Source organism: Neolamprologus multifasciatus, chromosome 7 (genome assembly GCF_963576455.1).
Source record: "Neolamprologus multifasciatus chromosome 7, fNeoMul1.2, whole genome shotgun sequence".
In the NCBI taxonomy this organism is placed as follows: Eukaryota; Metazoa; Chordata; class Actinopteri; order Cichliformes; family Cichlidae; genus Neolamprologus; species Neolamprologus multifasciatus.
The window spans coordinates 56,633,416-56,653,808 of NC_140445.1; the positions used below are offsets into that span (position 1 = coordinate 56,633,416).

General features: G+C 37.5%; 2 protein-coding genes across 2 annotated transcripts in view; both read right to left on the minus strand.

Moving 5' to 3' along the window:
• The window catches only part of igf1ra (insulin-like growth factor 1a receptor), a 72,676-nt gene extending 67,693 nt beyond the window's left edge, over window positions 1-4,983 (minus strand). The window contains exon 1 of the mRNA XM_085164451.1: window positions 3,672-4,983. Coding sequence (XP_085020577.1) covers window positions 3,672-3,777 — 106 coding nt within the window. The 5' untranslated portion in view covers window positions 3,778-4,983. The remainder of the gene's footprint in view (window positions 1-3,671) is intronic.
• Window positions 4,984-14,436: 9,453 nt separating this feature from the next.
• cfap161 (cilia and flagella associated protein 161) lies at window positions 14,437-20,369 on the minus strand. The gene is made up of 8 exons (XM_085164469.1): window positions 20,211-20,369; window positions 19,503-19,592; window positions 19,198-19,415; window positions 19,025-19,106; window positions 17,301-17,336; window positions 17,009-17,131; window positions 16,817-16,890; window positions 14,437-16,429 (listed from the first exon to the last, which is right to left on the minus strand). Exons 1-8 carry the CDS (start codon window positions 20,280-20,282, stop codon window positions 16,234-16,236), a joined length of 891 nt encoding a protein of 296 aa, XP_085020595.1. The 5' UTR covers window positions 20,283-20,369; the 3' UTR covers window positions 14,437-16,233.
• Window positions 20,370-20,393: the final 24 nt, after the last annotated feature.

Genomic DNA, 20,393 nt, shown 5'->3' on the forward strand with positions numbered 1-20,393 from the left:
GTCACTTCTTGTGATGGAGCTTAGTGCTGACAGCCTCAGCATTCACCACCTCTGTGGTTTGAAACCAGATGTGACGAGCAAGAAAGTTAGACCTGACTATGAAACCAAGGGGAACTGCACACTGATGTGGTAAAGATCACTCGGGCACAGTTGTTTTTGTATTAAAAGACAATGACTTTGAGGTTTCAAATTCATGTCTCACCACTTGGCAATCATCTTGGCACCTTTTTGGACACTTATTTTGAAGAGTTACCTAAAGTAATAGTATTTTAAACGTTCACCTGATTTTGCCCCAAAATACAGTTTAAAAAAATATATCTTTTTTCATCAGTTCTTTGACTGTCAGCTTCACTCTACAACCTTCTGGTATGCTGCATGTATTAAAAAAATGACCTACGTAAAGGAATATAAAGTAAAATGCAGCGTTATGATCTTTAGTGTTTAACACTCAACAGATTAATATGAGTATAGAAAAGGCTTCTTGTAGACATTCTGGGATCCTCCGCGCCACGGAGGATAGATCAGCACTCTTTTTAAACAAACAGCTTTCAACTGATAAAGCGAGTGCCATCCATTAGAAGAGCTAACATTTGCAATCATCATCTCGCAAATTGTAAAATACTCTACGGACCATTAAACCGGCAGCCAATGATGATGTATGTGCAGTCGGACGGATACTGCATTTGAGCAAATCCAGTGACATGCCACTTGAAATAAAGTGTTTAATTAAGCATTGTAAACCTCAGCTGGCAGCCTGGAGGAGCGGTAGGCCAGCATTTGACTGCACTCTCACAAACTAGCCCAGTGACACACTTTTACATCCTTACTCAGGGGCACGCCACTGACTCAGGCTGCCACGCTGAGTCCTGCTGCAGTACACACTCGATGCTGCACAATAAACTTGCATGTGTGCGCACAACACAGGGCTGTGAACGCTTGTCACACTCTTTTGGTGCAGTGTGACTAGGCATTCCTGCATCCAGTCTCCAGGAAGACCTAAAGGAAGTGAGGGGGGGGGGGGGGGGGGGGGGGGCTTTATGTAACCACAAAGTACACTTTAGAGCAGAGTGACAGCAATCATATCTGAGCCACTTACCCTGTCATGACAAAGAGTGCTGAACTTCAAATATGCCATACCCCAAAGGGAAAAGTAGGAGGGGTGCCTGTCAAACACAGTGTTCACTGATGCTTGATTATTTATTCCATCATTCAGGTTTTTTCCGAAGCAACACGTTCTTTCATAAATAACTGAACAGGAACACGGGTGTACCCGCACGGATCAGGACAGCGGGTGCTTGTACTTACGCGACCCCACTTTTGCCAGTGACATATCTATTTATAACTCTAATAGCAGTGGTGCCAAGTGATGAAGTTAAGCGCATCAGTCTGCATACGAGACCGCTCCGTGCGAACAGCACAAGCCAATAAAACAGTTCACAAACTCACTACTATTCCAATCAACAAAACCAAGTCTGTTTCTCTTTCAAGAGTATTTTTGCACAATCTGTTTCCAAACACCGAGTCTCTATCGCCCTCACACACTCCCTTTAGACTTTTAGAGACTTGTTTGCTGCACATTTCGACGCCATGGCATGGAAAGTTTACTGTGGCGAAAAGTTAAGAAGTAGTTTAATTGCATTTTATTGGTGTGGACAGATTACAGAAATGAAGAGCGCAAAGAAGGTTTTTACCCCCTAGTGGAGCACTGGAAATTCTGTCCCTCTACAACCCGGTGAAGTAAACATCATCCTCGAGTGATACATTTGCATCTCTAATGTTGTCCGCAGCCTTTGTTATGAAATTCTTTGTTCCATGAGTTCTGATGTATTATGCACCACAGAGAGCCGAGATCTGAGGGCAACTGCCTGTCTTCCAACCCTCAGATGTGCTTGTGGCCTTCAGAGGGGGAGAACATGACTGTGGTACGACTACCGTGTTACTTTTATTTTTCTTCCATTTCCATATAAACAGAGGTCAGACTATCAGTTTCCTTACTTATCAAGATATAAAGCATATGCAGCGTAGCTGACAAACACATACAACTCAAGCACAATTAATGGGCTCAAAGCAGAGAGATGCAATTAATGTGAGGCGGGCAAAAGAGCAACTTGTGGTGATGGGTGTGCCAAACAGACTTAATGTATATATGAACAGCAGATCATGATGATATGATAAACTGAAAGTTTTTTACAATTCGGATTATTGGCGTAAACACCACCAAAGAAATAAAGATTTGAATTAAAGGGGAAAAAATCTAAATGAACTCCATGACTATCTCTGTTTAATCTGGGAAACTTGATGCAAGGTGTCACAAGAAGCTTTACTACAAAAAGCTGGAATGCTTAATCCTCTCTATCATTCAATTTCTTTAGTTTTTCCTTTTTTTATTTTTCAAAAACTAATTTTTTGGGGCATTTGAAGCAGAAGCTTTTGCCTTTGAAAACCAAGACAATGAGCCATTAGATATAAACACACTCCATACAGCCAGTGACTGGAGAGGGAACCCTAGTTGACCCCCATTGATCAGCTGTTCTATTTTAGCACTGGCAAAAAGCAGCCTTGACTGTGGCAGCTCTCAGTACATTACACAGGATTAGATCAGATTACATTTATATGTAGATATAAACAAAAACAGTTTTTATTTTAGATGATTTATCATCCTATTCTAAATTTAAACCATGAAAACAAACTTTTACATCAATCAAAGGCAACAAAAGTGGGCAGACTCCTGTGAAATTCTGCCATTTATAAAACCGAATACTTGGGAATAAACTGAATACACTGGGTCCTACAAACCCTTTTGATTTTTTTTTTTACTTTTCCCCGCATTTAATGGTTAATTAGCATTAGGTGCACACATTTTCACGTCATGCCAAAGAAAATTAAAACGTTATTTGGATGGTTAGTGTAACGTCAGCGGACATTTCTTGCGTTTTACAAAAGAGCACGCTGTTAAGGCTGGATTTATGTGTCTGGCGCTGCTGTATTTCAATACTTTCATTAGTTAACAGTGCACAGATCTATACAAATGTAACAATGTTCCACTTTTTAATTTTTTAAAATTATATTTAGATATATAGGCACTCTTCTGGCATTTTACATTTTAAGAAGCAACGGATCGCCAGATTTTTTTTTTTTTTTTTTTTTAAATTGGCTGTTCGTGCGCAACGACGCTACACTACGAAATGTAAAATGGCCACATGGTCGTAGTAACCTTCAGCTCAGCTCTCTGGCTTCATCCCGTGCTTTCTGGATGTCTAATGTCAAAAATCACACCGGTGTCTGCTTCCATGTCTTTACGCGTTTCTCAATAATCATGACAGTTTCATCAAATAAGACGATATTACGCACAACAGTGACTGTATTTGGTTAAATGCGCGCATCAACTGACGGCAGCTATACCACATGGTCCTCTTCAGATAGCACAAGTAAGGAGCACAAGTCGGTTTTGTCGCATTCCATCGTTTTGTCCAACTACAGGTATTCACTCTGATTATTTTGCAAACAAAAACAATAATTGCAGCTAACGCATATCCTCCACTAGTGGTGAAAAAAGGCGTTTATGCAAGAGGTTAAACTGGGTTACAAAAGCAAATTGTGCCTTTAGGCCTATTCCTGCTCAAGCGACATCTTCTTCATAAAAACAATATTGATTAGAACTAAATACTTACTCTCTCCATATGTGGACCATATGCAGATAGTGGAGACAGACAGCATCAGACCCCAAAACAAGATCGGGCCACCCATCGGTGCTTCTGATTTTACGTTCCTGAACATTATTCTCCTCTTCAAGAAAAAATAAAAATAATGAGAGTAAAAACTGAAGTAAAAATATTTAAGTTATGCACATCAGCTCAATAAATCAGAGCCTTCGCACAAAAAAAAATTTTTAAAAAAGGGGGAAAAAGAGAAAACAAGTGCCTTGTAGCCCAAAAGCTTCTGATATCCTGATGCGTGGTCGCTTATCTGTCTGGATTTGCTCTAAACATATATATAAATGTGTAAAAAAAAATATTTAAACGTTGGGGGTGGAATACTAAAACACTCTGCTATTTTTGCCAGTCACAGGATGCTTTGACGTTGGCTGGTATGGCACACAAGCCATGATTTTACTGAATAAATGATGGCAATCCCCATCTTCATTCTCCATCTCTTAAAAACAGCATGCGCGTAGCCTACACAGCGCGACCAGGCCCGTTAATACAACAACAACAAAAAAAAAAAAATCAGACTTAAATCTTAGCAGCCTTTACCACCATAATAAATTAAAGCCAGTTTCGCTCACAAGAATCCTCCCGTGTGAATAAGTGTGTGTGAGGAGGTGGTGGGCTGAAAACGCGTACAGATCCACAGGGGTGGTGGCTGTGAGGTTGAAAAATGAATGAAAAACCTGTTTTTCCGTATGCTATTCAAACAGCAGGGTCTATCGACCCCCCCAAACCAAGCAGTCCTTGCTCGCAATGAGAAGTTGCTTTTAAAAAAAACAAAATCAGCAAATTTTCAGCCCCTCAGCTCCGACTTATCTCCGCCGTCAGTCGGGATTTGCAACTGAAAGAAAATACCAGACTTGTGCCACGCAAGAGAATGGGTCTCCAGCTCTCCAGCTAGACAACCTCGGCTGGAGTGGGGAGGGAGAATATGTCTAAGGAGTTGCTCTCCAAGAGTGTTTCTTGTTTTGCCTTTATAGCTTCGCACAAAAGAGAAAAAGAAAAACTCCCGTCGCGTGTGTATCCACAGGCTGAAATCCCACGGTTCGCCTTCGGTTAAAGCACACTACGGGTCTCCGCCGCTCCTCCGTGGAATCGCTGCTGTAAACAAGAGTCGGCTTCTCTCACACAGAAACACAAAGTGTTACGGATAAGGTGGTCGGGAGCAGGATACAAAAAACGGAGCGGATTTAGACCCGGCGTGTCTCGAACGACGGGGCAACCCAAACAAAACACACACACCCCAGCCGGATGTGAGTGGGAACACTTTTCTGCTGTCCCAGCTTCTAAACTTTATGTCATTATTGAGAACAGTGGCTCCCATGTTATTTAATACACCTTACCCCACAATATGGGCCACTAATTCCGTCATACATTAGCTAATTGTTTAACTACTACTTAATTAAGTATTTAATGTCACTTAGTGGACTCTTTCATATGCTTATCATTAGGTTTAGTCAGATATTTCGTTTCTGCTGTTAGTTAACAACTTAAGCGGTTCATGCGGCTGTTTCAGATCTTAAATATTTGAAAGTGATCATTAAAACCACTAGTCATACCTTTAGATTACGTTTTTTTTACAATATTTGAAACATCTGTGGCTCCTCCCATTGGGTTGCTTTGACATTATTTTGGTTAATCCTTAATTTTTCTGATGCTGTCAATTCTTTACATTAAATTGTGTTGTTTGTTTGTTTATTTATTTGTCCTTCTTACATATTTCCTGCATCCCACAGAAGTACTCAGTGGAATTCTTGTAGAGCTTTTGCTTTTAAAAGAAGCAAACAAATTTTATTACCTTTTCCTGAGTTGATCCTATTTGTATAATTCAAATATCCCAGTCATTTGAATTATATTGCCCACATAAGTGGTTTTCAACCTGAGGGCTGGAGGCAGTTCTCGCCCATCTCACCAGATTTCCAGCACATTATTTTTTTTACTCTTCCAGTAATGAAGACAAATGAGTATCTGTGACATATTTATATAAATTGGGCATTTTGTCTTCGAGGCAATAACTGAAAAGGTGGTTTGTTTTTAAATGCCAGTTACGTCATTCTTTGCAATTATTATTTTAAGGTGGTATAGCAACAAATGTTCTTTTGTGTAACAAACTGAAGGTTAGTTCAGTGTAAGAATTTGGCTTTTAGGACAGAGGAACATGCACAAAGTAATTTTTTTTATTGTCAGTTAATGTGTCCTTTGCCTAACAGAGCTTTGAAACATTTATCTCAGTCAAGGTTAAAGAAGTTTTACATTTTGTAAAAAGAATTCTGAGATGGATTACTTCAAAGAGTGCACATTGTTGACTGAATAACTTTGTGCTCCAGAGTGAGTCAAAAGATTACAATGTTTACAGTTACAGTGAGAGTTTAGCCCTGAAGAATTTTGCCTTTGTTTTATTATTCAAGTACAGACACATCTTGTTTTTCTGTTTTGTTTAAATATGCATATATATCTTACTCCTCTGGATTTGTTCATAATATTTTTTTCAAAAGGTGTAAGTAATAAATAAATATTTGTGAATGATGTACTAAATAAATATGTTTTTCTTTGTTGTACACAGCAAATTCAAAAGTGTTAAATGTTTTGGTGTTAGTAGTCTTAGAGTTAATTTTACTCTAAGTAGAGTCACATTCTTTTAATGTAACTCTGAGGTGTAAAATGATAGTAGTTAAAATCGAGTGTTAAAAATGAGTGTTTCTATTTCAAATCTGGAGGTGTTACAATGGAAACATTAACTCTTGACCTCTTAACTCTGAACTCCTACAGGGGCTATGACACCAATAGAGTAAATTCACAGACTCCGCCCCCAGCACGGCTCCAATCGAAGCTGAAGTGAAGCCGTTTCAGAACATTTTGCTCTACATATTTGAGTTGTTTGCCATGCTTGGTAAGTCATGTTTTCAAAGATTGTTTCAATTATTGTTATTAGCTTTTACTTCTGTGGCTCTTTGGAGTTGAGACAAAGCTGTGTGAAAGGCATTAGCCATGTTGCTCGGTGATAGCATAATATTCTGTTTTAGCTAGCTGAAAGGTATTGTTTGCGGGCAAATACCACAGCCTTGAAAAAAAGCTTGCATGTGAATTTTCAGTCAAATTTCTTGGTCAAATACACTTAAAACAATGTCTAGAATGTGAAATGTTGATATAATGGTGCTAATTGAAGCCTGAAAACGATCTCCCATAAAAAACGAGCAAACAGCAGTAGCAGATGTCCCGAGTCCCGACTGAGTTCTACGTTAGCATTTAGATCCCTCCAGAGTTTTGTGCACACGGTTTAGGTAAAAATGAAAAAGGTTGAGGTTTTACATTTAGTTCAGTATTACCTGTTGTCTGTGTCCTTGTCTTTTGGGAAAATACTTTACACAAGTAATCGCTCAAAAAGGATTCCTTTTTTTTTTTTACTGTGCTGCAATTGATTTGTACCATTAATTAGTGTCAACTAATTTTTATTCAATCTCCACATAGGATATGCTTGTGAAGATGGAATATGGGGGAGAGCAGAAGTGCGTTGAAGTTCCACAAAGTGATGACTGAAGGACATGCATATTGTATTTTGTATTTATTGAAATAAGTGATGAGAATGCTGTTATTTGCATTTACCAGCTCACCTATGTCAGACCTTTTGATAAACGAAATTCTAATGAAAGTGAGAACATGTACACTGTTACATCTTTCAGAAAATGTTTTGAAATTGTGGTGCACAGTTCAGAATAAATGTTTTTCAAAAACCATTGCGTCTTTTTAGTAAATGTTTATTTCCAAAAGAAATTTCTAGAAGTTCAGAACAGTAAAATTCCCGCTTTTTAGAATTAATTAGAAGATAACTCTTACGTAGTTAAACTAAAATACTCTTTGAGAGTTAATATATAAACTCTTAACACCAAGTGTTAAATTATCAACTCCAGAGAGATTTGGTGTTTAACACTAAATCAGAGTTAACATACCAACTCTCCAAAAAGAGTTAAATTAACACTCTCTGGTGTGGACCCATATAGACACTTTAAAAGTGTTGAAATCAAATCTGACAGTGTTAATTTGGACATTCTGGATTTGCTGTGTAGGAGGGAGTGAATAATTGTACTGCATGTTTCACTTCATTTTAGCTGATTAGATTGTGTTTTGGTGGTTTCACTGGTTACTAACATCCTCATAGTAGTACTGACAGGTGATGAAATGAATTTTTAATACTAGCTATATTTCCTACATATTTTTCTTTATAATATGCATTTTGCTGGGCTAAAAACAAGATCGGCAGGTCTGCTCAATGAAGTGAAATGTGGACTTTAATTTTTAATGGCTTTTAAACTCGTCTTTTCGCAGATCACTGCAGATTTGTCTAAGATTGAAAGGATCACATTCGAGTAACTCAGCTGACGACTCTTCTTATGTGTGACAATGTTTCATGTGGTTCAGAGTAGAAATCTTTTACACTGTTCTGTTCAATAAACTGTGTGATTTAATACACTTTAAGGTTTGCAGGACTTCTGGAATACAGGGACGACGTTCAGTGTTTTGAAGTCTATTTAGTGCTCAGGAGCTGTACCATAGGTTACGCTGCGCACTATCGTCACGGGTAGGGTAAAAAGTAAAATCCGACATGGACATGTATTCAAGCGGGGACTTGAGTTGTGCTTTTATCTTTCATTCATCCAATACACGCAGCAGACAACGCGCGGTGCAGGGAGCGTGGTTATCGATCCATCCATACCGCACAGCATCCCCTAACTGGGGACCTGCGAGCCTAACTAAGGTTAACCCCAGCGGACATTTGTAATTAGTTTTCATTTTGAATGAAAGCGGGTTGTCTTTTATCTCCTTGTTCCTTTGCATTTTGATGTACGAACGAAATTAACGATGTCGTTTCAATAAATACTATGAACTATGAATTATAAACAGCAGCATCACTGATCTTTATTTGGGGAAAGGAACTGCTGACTTATGCTTGCTTCTCATTCTATTTTCAAATAAAGCTACATGCATTATAGTAGCCTAATGGAGTCCTTTAGTTGCGCAAATATGTGATATGATATGAAAATTAGCATAGGCTACTTTATTACAAAAACAATAATAATAATAAAAACCTCACATATGCTTGACAATCGTAAAACTCCGGACATGTACTGCAATGTTTTCTAATGAGAAGCGGCGCAGTTTTTTTTCTGTTACCATATGGTGCTGTGGTTGTTGAAAAGGGTGTTTAGTTGTCGCCCTCTGCTGGAGAAACGTGCGTATTATATTAAAATTATTATGGAGAAACTAAGTATGCTTGTTCCTCTGCTTGGTAGCGTAGATCAACTCGGTGTATTTAGGCATGTAGATGTCATGAAGACGACCTGCTGATGTTGAAACCAACCATCAGAACAGGGAAGAAAGGTGATTTTAGTGACTTTGAATTTGTTGGTGCTGGTCTGAGTACTAAGGAAACTGCTTATCCAATTGGATTTTCCCACATAGTCATCTCTGGTGTTTACAGAGAATGGTTAAAATGAGAAAACATCCAGACAGCGACAGTTCTCTGTTCTCTGTGTGAAAATGCCAGAGGTTTAACTAGAACAGCCAGATTGCTTTGATTTGATAGTAAATCAACAGGTGGTAGTGTAGTAATAGTGGATTAAAAGTTAATGGGCACATTTTAAACCCTTTAGTGCTACGTGAGAATTGTTCAAATGCCAAAGCCTACCTGAGTATTGTTGCTGACCATGTCCGTCCCTTTATGACTGCAGTGTCTTTATCTTCTGATGGTTGCTTCCAGGAGGATACCACGCCATACTACAAAGCTCTAATCATCTCAAACTGCTTTCTGGAACATAACAATCCGCCAAATAGAAAAAGCACCTTTGGGATGTGGTGGAAAGGGAAAGTTACGTCATGGATGTGGAACCGACAAATCTGCAGCAACAATGTGATGCTGTCATGTGAATATGGACCAAAATCTCTGAAGAATGTTTCCACTGTCTTATTGAATCTATGCCATGAAGAATAAAGGCAGTTCTCAAGGCAAAAGCAGGTCTAACCAGGCATCAGGAAGGTGTACCTATAAAATGTCTGGTCTAGAATTCTCTATTAACAGTTAGGTTTTCCTCAAAGGAGACTCATTTCTTCAATGCCTGTTTCTGTTTTCTCCCCAAACACTCCCAAAAGAATCAGAGCACTGAGGAATTAGTTGTTGATAGAAACCCAGCTCCAAGATTTTGATGTTTAAAGTGTCTTTTAACATGAGAAAGCAAGTACAGAGTTTTTAGAACATAAGAAGATACCATGAAGTTTCAACATCAGCTTGTACGCAACTAGATCTGTAAAAAGTCAGCTGCAACATGTCAAAGGATACTGGTCATTACAAGCCATGTGGCGAACTAATGATGATATTACTGCCCACAAAGGTTTTTGAGGCTGTATGGGAAGCCATCATTTGTAACCTATTATGCATTGCACATGGATTATAATATGGGCTATAGAATTTCAGTCACATTACTGCATTACACACATTGCCACAAATTGAACGTAAAATATAAATGACAGCATGTCATCAGCGCATTTTCCCGCATCCTCCAACTTAAGCTTTCCTATTCATCCATCTGTTACCATTTTATTTTTCTGTTTTTGTAACAGCATGCACATACTTTTTAATCAAAATGATATTATTAAAACTAAAATTATTTTTGTTCTTCTCTGGGAATTTTCAAGTTTTCAGTTTTACCAAAAAAATAGCAAAGCACATTATGATTTTTTAAAACTATAATAGTGAATATCTTTCAGTATTTTTTGAAACCCACGAAATAAAACTCACCACAGCAGGATGCAAAAGTGTCGCAGTGCTGAAATGGTTCCAGCATGGTGATGCAAAAAACACAATCCACCTTAAAAAAAAGTGCACAAAGTAAATGTAACATCAATGCAAAGAGACATTCTGATTTAGACAATGGAAGTAAAGGACCATACGCTGGATAAGTGATGTGAAAAATGGTTACAGGTTACATTGAAAACATTTTTTTAAATCCAACTAAATGCTATATCGATATTTAAACTTCCTTATATTTTGCCAATATTTCTGATAATCGGTGTACCACTGCATAGGTCACATATTAAATACACTGCACTGAAATCAAGTGAACTATCGCTATAGACTAATTTCAGTCCTTTAGCTCTAGAACCAAAAGACAATCCGTTTTATTTTTTGCTTTTTTTTTTACAGTTATTTTTTTCATGAAAACTGGCCACAGCAATTCTCTGCTACACATCTGACACGGACGACCTGTTTGTGAAAAACATCAAGCAATAAATTAACATTTAGAGTCCTGACAATTCACTTGTTGTTACAGCAACATTTGACTGTGCAACAATATAAATCTAGCTTTGTAAAAAGTGAGACCTGCACAACAGATTAAATGTGCCATTTAAAGGAGCAGTGTGTAGAATTTTAGTGACATCTGGTGATGAGGTCGGCATTACAACCAACTGAGCAGCCCTCACTTTAGCTGCCAAAGCATCTTTTCAAGCATGCAGTAAAAACTAAAGTGGCTGCAAAGCCTTAAAAAATGTTGTTACTTGCCCACATCCCCTGGATTTATCCAGAGAAAGTAACAACATCACAGCAAGCCCTGCTAAAGTTGTAACAAATGCAAAAGACTCTCTCTAGAACCAGTGTTGTTATTATTAATTCAATTCAATTCAATTCAATTTTATTTATATAGCGCCAAATCACAACAAATGTCGCCTCAAGGCGCTTCATAGATACAGAGAAAAGCCCAACAATCATATGACCCCATCATATGATCATATGATCATATGATGATAATCATATTATCCCTCTAAGTCTGAACTAGGGCTCTTAATGATTAGGCTAGTAAATTTATAGTTTTGGCCTCAATGCCCTACCTCACTATTGTTCTTCTAGGCAGGTGTCAAATATTTTAGTTTGTCGGTGCATTAAAAATTAAAGTACTTAGACTAGATCCAGAGTTACAGGGTTGTTGTGAATCTGAAAAATCAAGTCTATATTTTACAACCCATTTGGCATCTGCTACAACCAGATCTTTTTAGTGAAAGGTACATGGTGGCCTAAAAATACATACCCAAACCAAAATAACTACTACAAACGACCCTTGTTTAACTGCCAACATGATGTTTTTTCTCCCTCGATGGGAGGGAGTAATTGGTTCCATTTGTTTGTCTGTCTGTCTTTTCAATTTTTGTGTGATGTTAGATACCGATTACAGCTCGAGCTGATTTAATTTTGGTAAAAATCAAGGTCATACCAAATGTGAAATTCATAAAAACTTTATATCACCCACAGTTTCTTTTGTAGATTAAATTTAGACAACAATAAACTACACCTTAGTGGACATGAGTACCTAGGTTGACCTACCTATTTGACCTTGACCTTAATTGTTAGCACCCAGGGTCAAAGTTGACCTCAAAAAACAATTTCAAGAAAGTTTCATGTGAAAGGGCATAAGGAGAGATGAACAACTACACTATTTTTCAATATGGCGCCATACAACGTCGCGATGACATAATCATATTGTAATAAAAACAGACTAAGATCAGCATGTTGTAATAAAAACACCATAAAACCGTTTTAGGACAGCCCTTGCCCTTTAGGAGGCGCTACGTTCTTTCAGTGCTATTGTTTCAGGTATAATGTAAGCTCGCCTACCACACACAACCCTGGAAACCTGAGTATGTGAGGCTGACAATGGCCCTCAAACTCAGAACAAGAAAAACTTGTCAGATGCTTTATAGTAGCAGCATAATAATAATACTTGTGCACTGACCATCACCCTTCTGGCTTACAGTTTCAGCTACTCACTTGCTTCACGCTCCAACCCGTGTTGCTAAACGAAAAGTAGAGAAAATAAACAAGTTGACAAAGACACAGTCAAACACGTGGAGAGCAGGAAAGAACACATACTGAAAGCAATAATGGTCAATCAGTTCAAAAGTTCTACCTGTCAGGGTGGGAACCCCCACCAGAATACTGATTTTCTGGCTGCCAACAATGGTAACTTTGTTCTTGTTGCCATCACATGTCTTCTGAACTTTCTTTGATTTCGGTGACCGGGATGAGAATATTTTTAAAAAGCACACAACAGCCACCAGTCCAGGTACATCCACTGCCATGACTGTCTGGTTACACAGTCAATCTAAATTCTGTCAATGACATAAAAAACACAATAAATACAAATAAGGAGGACGAAACGCTTATGTTACTGTTCTTAATTAGTTGAGCAGCTGTCTACAATTTGTATAATTAAAAAATAATATAATTATAAAATTTGTATAAAGTTATGAGCCTATTTCAGGCAACTATTTGTCAACTTGACCCTGACACACTGTGACTGGATAAGACTACTGTTGTTAACTTACGACGCTAGCTCCTGGAGGTCATTTTTACAAACCTATCCATGTTTCCCATACTTCCTGCTTCTGACTGCACCACATAAATATATACATATTATACAATAATATTTCCTATATAAATAATAAAAAAACCTGACTAAACTGGTTTTCTTGTCCAGGAAAAATTATAGCCAGGTTTGCTTGTAAATGTGTTGATTTATTTTTTATTCTTTTGAAGAATCAAAATTTTAAACCTCCTTAGGAGTGGAGTGGGGTGGGTGGGTTAACTGTGAAGTTAAACGTTAACATGACTTCAGACTGGTTCCAGTAATTTTCCAGCAGGATAGAGTCATTCTTTGTCTGGATAGTTTCCCCAGGAGTGGGAGGGCACAGAGACTGCATATCTATATTGGCACATAAACCACAATCCAGCTGCTTTATTGAAAGTTTTTCAAACCCATTTATTGTTAGCTTACTGAAATAAACAACATAGGGACTAGTTACAGTGAACAAGGTTCTTAGAAAGCAGTTTTTTATTTTACTGGCCTAGCCACAGCATTCACCCTGCTGCCATCTGGCAAGTATTACAGAAGTACCGACTGCTGCTCCAGCAGACTTTAGGTCAGTTCATTTCCTCAGACCACTCACTTCATCCTCCGTCAACATGTATAAAAGTATTTTTTTTTGTTGTTGTTGTTATATTTACAACAAAATCATTATTTTTTTTTTTATTTTTTTTGTTAGTAATATAAAGGCACTACATCATTTTAACCGTTTTATTACAGAAATTACACATTAACTGCAGAAAACAAATAGTGTGATTGATCGTGTATTTTATGGTTTTAGTGTGTTAATGATAAGCATTTGCCTTGCATGTGCTTACTGGTTATCAAGAGCTGGTCTAATGTGGACTCTGACCATGAACTGGCCATGGAAGATGATGTTACAGCAAGAGGCTGTAAAACAAACCGCTGTAAGGTCTCATTCCTCTCAGTATCTACTGCACTATTGAAAAAAAGACTTGGCGTAATTTAAAAGCTCCGGAGCCACATCATCGTGTACTTGAATGTTTTCTGGAACTGTATATGGCAAATAAATGTTTATTAATGAATTAATTAATTAACTATTAATGTATTGATCTGTGGTGCTGTTTTTATTATGAAAATAAACCACTCTTCAGACAAACTAAAATCAACCATGCTGACATTACAGATCTTCTAGTATCTCAATTCTCTCTTTCACCCCTGCTGCAGACGGCAAAAATATTAGAGTTAACTGTCTTTCCCTGTGGTTGGCTTACCTCTCTGCAGTGGAGAAGTTCTTCAGAACCACTATGTGCAGTAAGGGCTTCTCCCTTTGTCTCTGAGTCACGCTCAGTGTGGCTCAATCACCTGGCAGGTGCAGCAACACAGTCCGTTTCAGACGAATGACACTTAAATGAAAAGCATAATAGCAGCAAACATGTTCAAACGCTGCTGTGAAACAACACATAAGGGAAAAAAAGACATCAATGATGTAGCTACATAAAACCTTTTAAACTCTGAGCGGGATCATTATATGTATTTCACTGCATATAATTAGAAGAAACATGATGCTGCACATTACGACCAAAACCAGGAGAAAACAAACACGTCTCATTGTGATGTTCGTTTGTTTTGCTTCAGCGATGGTAAGTTAAATGCAAGCTCAGATAAAACAAAGCCATGCACTTGGAAGTCTGGTTTACTGATAATGCTTCCAAAACCTCTGCCCCACAATTGAGGTCACGAAGACAAAAGAAAAAATTTAAACTGAAACCTAATCCCGCAGACATCTCAGAGAACAGAGGTCTGTTTTTAATATTCGTTGTTCTCTAAAGCCATCCCTCAGAGTCGTTCCTGCAGTGAGATTGACTTAAACTTCCAAGGGGTAGACTAGCTGTCTCTCCTATCACACACACAATGGGATATTGGCTCTTCTTGGAAGTTTCTTCTGGGATCTTCTCCTTCTTGCTGTTTATTTTTCCCCAATTGCCAAAAAAATTGAGAGAACAATAATGTTTTGTAAAAATTTTTTTCAATTTACTTTTACAGAACATTACTTTGTATTGCAGTTTCGGTTAAATAGAAGACTTAAATCATTTTTGCTTTACATTATTTACAAAGTCACAGCTTTTTTGCAGATGAGGGTTGCATCTTTGGACATTCCTGAATTTATAAGCAGTATAGATCGATATTCCTCAGTTAACTTCCAATGATTACTTCTTTCAAACCATCAACTCTATTAGACCCATTTTGACAAGACTGTTTAAAAAGTCCCACAATTAACTAATGTATCGATCTTAAATATGATAAATCTATCTTTATTACTAGGGTACCTACCACAGGCTTTTAAGATAAGCTCCTTAAACTATTACCTAATAAGTCTCTACTTGGCCCAGCTGTCTTAGCAAATAATTGATAACTCCAACCTTCTTTTTACTTTAGTTTATTTAGCAAATTCTAGTCAGTGCAGAAAAGGCACTGCTGAAGGTTATGAATGATCTACTTATGCCTGCTGACAGTTGATTAATCTCTGTGTTTGTCCTGCTAGACCTCAGTGTGGCATTTGATATTGTAGACCACAATATTTTACTGCAAACATTAGAACATTTTGTAAGTATTAAAGGTGCTGTGCTGCAGTGTTTTGAATCCTATCTGCAAAACAGATTTCCATTTCCTCATGAAAATGGGGAGTGTTTTCTATACAGAGCTCCACAGGGAACCCTGCTGGGACAAGTTCTATTTACTTTATACAGCCTTCCCTCGAATAGCTTTCTGTTATTTGTATCACAGTCTTCTGATGCTGACTATTTATGCACAATTTTTTTTTAAAAAACCTAAAAAAAACCAATCAAATACAAGTTCCAGCTGTATAATAATCATCCAGATAATAAACAGTGTTAATTATCAATATTTTAACATCAGCTGCAACTTTGTTATAGCTTTCCAGATAATGTTCATAGATGGTTTACAAACTAGTTATTAACAAATTCATGAACATTGCTGTCAAATTATTACTTATTACTTCTAGTAAAACACACTTAACAGTTGGTGGTTATGTGTTACTGATTTTTGCACAAGAATCTTCCTGCATTACAAGTGATGACCTAACCAGAAAAAAACAACCTTTATTACAATACATTTTAGCATAAAAACAGATGGTGTTAAACCCTAGGGTTAGCTTCTGAGAGCACCTCAAGTTCTGTTTTTTTAGCCATCAACTGTGGTTGTTTGAAAAGTACAAGTCCGTCCCCTGCAGGATCAGCGGTGCAGAGTATCCAGTGATTGTTGTCCTGTTCAGCTTTATGGGAATCCAAGAATGTGTGAGCCGTCAGCTCATACTCCTTGCCGTACATGGTCCTGCAAGGACACAACTGTTATGCACAGAAAAACGATAGTTGGCATGCAGGGGACCGAACGTCACTTTTAGCTGCCATTCTGAAGGCCGGAATCTATTAACAGCAGAAATGAATTCACATCCTGGTGGTCATTATAAAGGACACAACAGATGGTTGGTTTCAATGTTCTTATAGCGGCTGTGGAGCTGATTAGCTAATTGGACCTGAGTAGCAGTGCAATTTTAATGTCAGTGTAGCAAAAAGGTACTGTTTTCTTCTTTACTTGCTCCTTATGTATCCTACAGTGTTGTTTGTTATTGCTAATGTGCTAACAGACATCTAAGCTGATATCATAAATGCCCAACACAATTGGTTTGGAGTTACATTTGAAAAGAAAATTGAAAAATACCAGAGGACTTGATCACCCAGAACAGCAAGAGCCTGGTTTGTTTTGCAATGCACAATCAGCACCTTCACATTAGCCTAAAAAAGCATGGACAAAACACAATTCTTAATGGCAGTGAAAGGAACATAATGCATTTATAACACTGATGCTGCAACAGGTGTAACGTTTAACCAGGAAGATACAGTAAACACTTACAGGAACTGGCAGACCCTCATATTCAAGTCTTTCCTGGGGGTCAAAGTAAACTATCTTCCACCATGACAGAAAGGAATCGCTGTCTTCCAGGCTTACTTCTTGGAGGCGAGACTTTTTTGCACACTTTTAGGTCAAAATATATGATAATAGTAAAAATTCTCACGAAAAGGGGGAACATAATTATGTCATCTTGCACTAAAGTATGTACAAATGCACAATTTTTCCATTTATTTTTCATTTAAAGCATTGTCACGGTTAGTTTTTCTGTAATTAATGTTAAAGCTTAACTTACCTTTTGAAAACTTTGCAGGTCACTCGTCAAGTAAAGCTGAGGGAAAGAAAGGGAAAGAATACATGTAAATACAAGAAGCAATCATTCAAATTGTACATACATCCCATGTGTATATGAGACCCTGCTTTGTCTTTGATTCATGTTGTAACATTAGTTATGGTACTTCCATGTGTTTGTGGTTTTCCTTTCCTGTGCGTTTTCTGTTCACCCTGTCTATAGCTTGCTGTTTTTGTGCGTCTGTTCCTTGTTCTGCTTTAAATTTTCCTGTATCATTTTGAGCGTTATTCCCTTGTACTTTTTCATCCCTTCTGGGCTATTTTACTTCATTATCATCTTGAATGACTTTACCTGTGTCTCATTTATTCATCTTCCCATGTGCATTTAGTGTGTGTCTGCCCTTAGGCTTTGCTGGTTCATTATGTCGTGCCTCCTGTGAACCTTTCTCTATTTTGATTTTTGTTTTCTTGACAGGATATTGGATATCTACATTTAGACATAAGAAAAAAGCATGGCATGTTAAAAGTTCATTAAAAAAAGACTATAGCAATCTAGAAGCCATTTAAATCTTGCATTAAAAAAGGGGATTTATGGATGGCTAGATAATCCTGAGAAATATCTGTATGTAAGGGAAAAAGTCAAACACTCTCAGAAAGCAGTGAATTAAAAACCAACATGACTTCATATCTGACATTAATGCATGGCCTTAACCCAGTAAACACAGTTTGTTGCTATCGCCACAAATTCAAATTCAAACTCTCCTAAGGTAATGAAAAAAGCATAGTATAAAAAGCCAATGTGTTCTTTGGGACCTAACTCTTTAGAGATGGACTGAGGCGATGTGCAAAAACTATTTGAACCATCACAGTTTGAAATTGTTTTTCATCCTCTGGGATAAAGAAAAGAGGGGCCGTTTTTTCAGCTTTTACTTTAAAAGCAAGAATCCACAGTAGTATAAGAGCGTGTAGTGTGTCAAGGGATTTTTTTCAACCTTTGAAAAGCATCTTAATGGGCTGAAAAAACTGTTTCAGGAAAACAATGCCAACCTACATTCCACATGTAATTTAATAGCATGAGTACATAGTGACCTACAAGGGTCCAGGTGCCAAACTAGCCTGACTATAGTCCACACCTGTCACAAATGGATCACACTGTGTTAAAAAAAAAACGCAACTTAGTGGTAATTGTTTTTTTTTCTTAGAAAGATAATAATTTAACCTTCCAGTAATTGGCACACTGACAAGATCAGGTTTTTAAAGGTAATGTCATAACTTATATAAAGCTACTAAAATACTATAATAAACAGACTGTTCATACATATTGGCTCATTTGTACAGGCCATCCTTTCTGGTATTACACTTCAACACTGTATCTACTACCAGTAATAAACGCCTTAATAAATCTTCTAAACTCAACACATCTAGTTTAGATCAGTCCAAAGACATAACTGAAAAAACAGTGTTATATAATAATCAGTGCTTAAAAGACTTATATATATTACAGAACTGTGGTGTCAGGCCAGATTGTGCTCCCTGTAAAAAAAACATACTAAAGGATTTTTATGTGGAAAATCACCATTTAAGATACTCTTTGTATTTGCCATGTAATTAAAATGTGTATTGTGTGTGTGTGTTTGTGTGTGTGTGTGTGTGTGTGTGTGTGTGTGTGCGTGTGTGTGTGTGTGTGTGTGTGTGTGTGTGTGTGTATGTGTGTGTGTGTTCACTTACTCCCCTGGCAAAGCCACTTGTTGTCTTTAAGGCAAAACTTTGCTCAAAATGAAGAGTGGATCCCTCAGGACTGCCATCTACACTGATGTCACACAAGCAGATGTTGCAGATTGAAATCAGGGTCTTGCTATAAGTATTAAAGTTTATGTTAATGTAAATTTGAGGATGTTTACCTGGTAATGACGAAAGCTGTGCGTGTGCACGGCTGGACACTCCTGACAGCGCTGACTGCACACGGAGCTTGAATGCTGGGAGAAGGAATCTTTGTTAAGCTGTTAACATCAGCGTTGATGCTCACTGCACTGCACTCCCTGTTTCCTCCTCCCATGTTCACTAACATCACAATATCACCAAAGTGCAGTGTACCATCATTTGTCACGGAGAATTTCACCTACACAAACAGATAAAGTCCCTTATTAGCACATTGCCAGTGTGATTGGTTTCAACAAGTATTTTATTAGGTTAAAACTCATTTTACCGGTTTTAAAATGTTCTCTTTGAGGAGGTCCATTTTCTGGCCAGCAAGCTCACCCCTCCCTTTTTTCTCCAGATGTTCTTTTACTTCATCCTGGAGAAAAAAAAATAACACATCAAGTAAGTACTCTTTAACACAGTTTTCTTTTCAGTCCCACCACTTCTAGTTACTGTAGCAAGTAAAGTAAATCAATTACTTACATTTACAGTAGCATTAAACCATTATTACAAAAATTATTTGTAATCTCCCAAATTCCGTATTTCAGGATTATATCTAGCTGCGTGACATTTTGCGTTTGTTTTTGTCTCTGTGCAGTGGAACCCTGAAAACTTTACCCCAATAGCTATATCAACGTATTTTTGTGTTGCCTACAACTCATAAAACGTCTAGCACTGAATGCTTTCTTTAGGTGTGAAAACAGGACTATAAACAGTCAGATGTAAAGTACAATTCGAATAATATGGGAATATTTTGACCATGAATTGTAAAAGGTTAAATGTTTATTTAAAAATTCCAAAAATTAGCAGACTATTTGTCATTATTTATTAGATCAATGTCCAGTTCGCAGTAAGTGAAACACTTAACTGAATTACAAACACTGAATTACAAACACTGAATTACTACCAGTGCTATTTTCAACCCATTGCTGGTTGAAACATTAAATGTTCCAGTAGTTTTTTTTCTTCTCTCTCTCTCTCTCTTTAAACAAACCTCTTTTAAGCGCTGCTCTTCAAACCAGTTTCCCATTTTCACAGGTGTGCGGTAAGTTCTTATATGTGCCATTTTTCACTCAGGCAAAACTGCGAGTACATGCCGGAAACTTTAACAAGTTTAGCTGCTTTAGCTACTTTAGCTTGGTTTGTGATGTAGTCTCTATGGTAACGGTGTACTCGT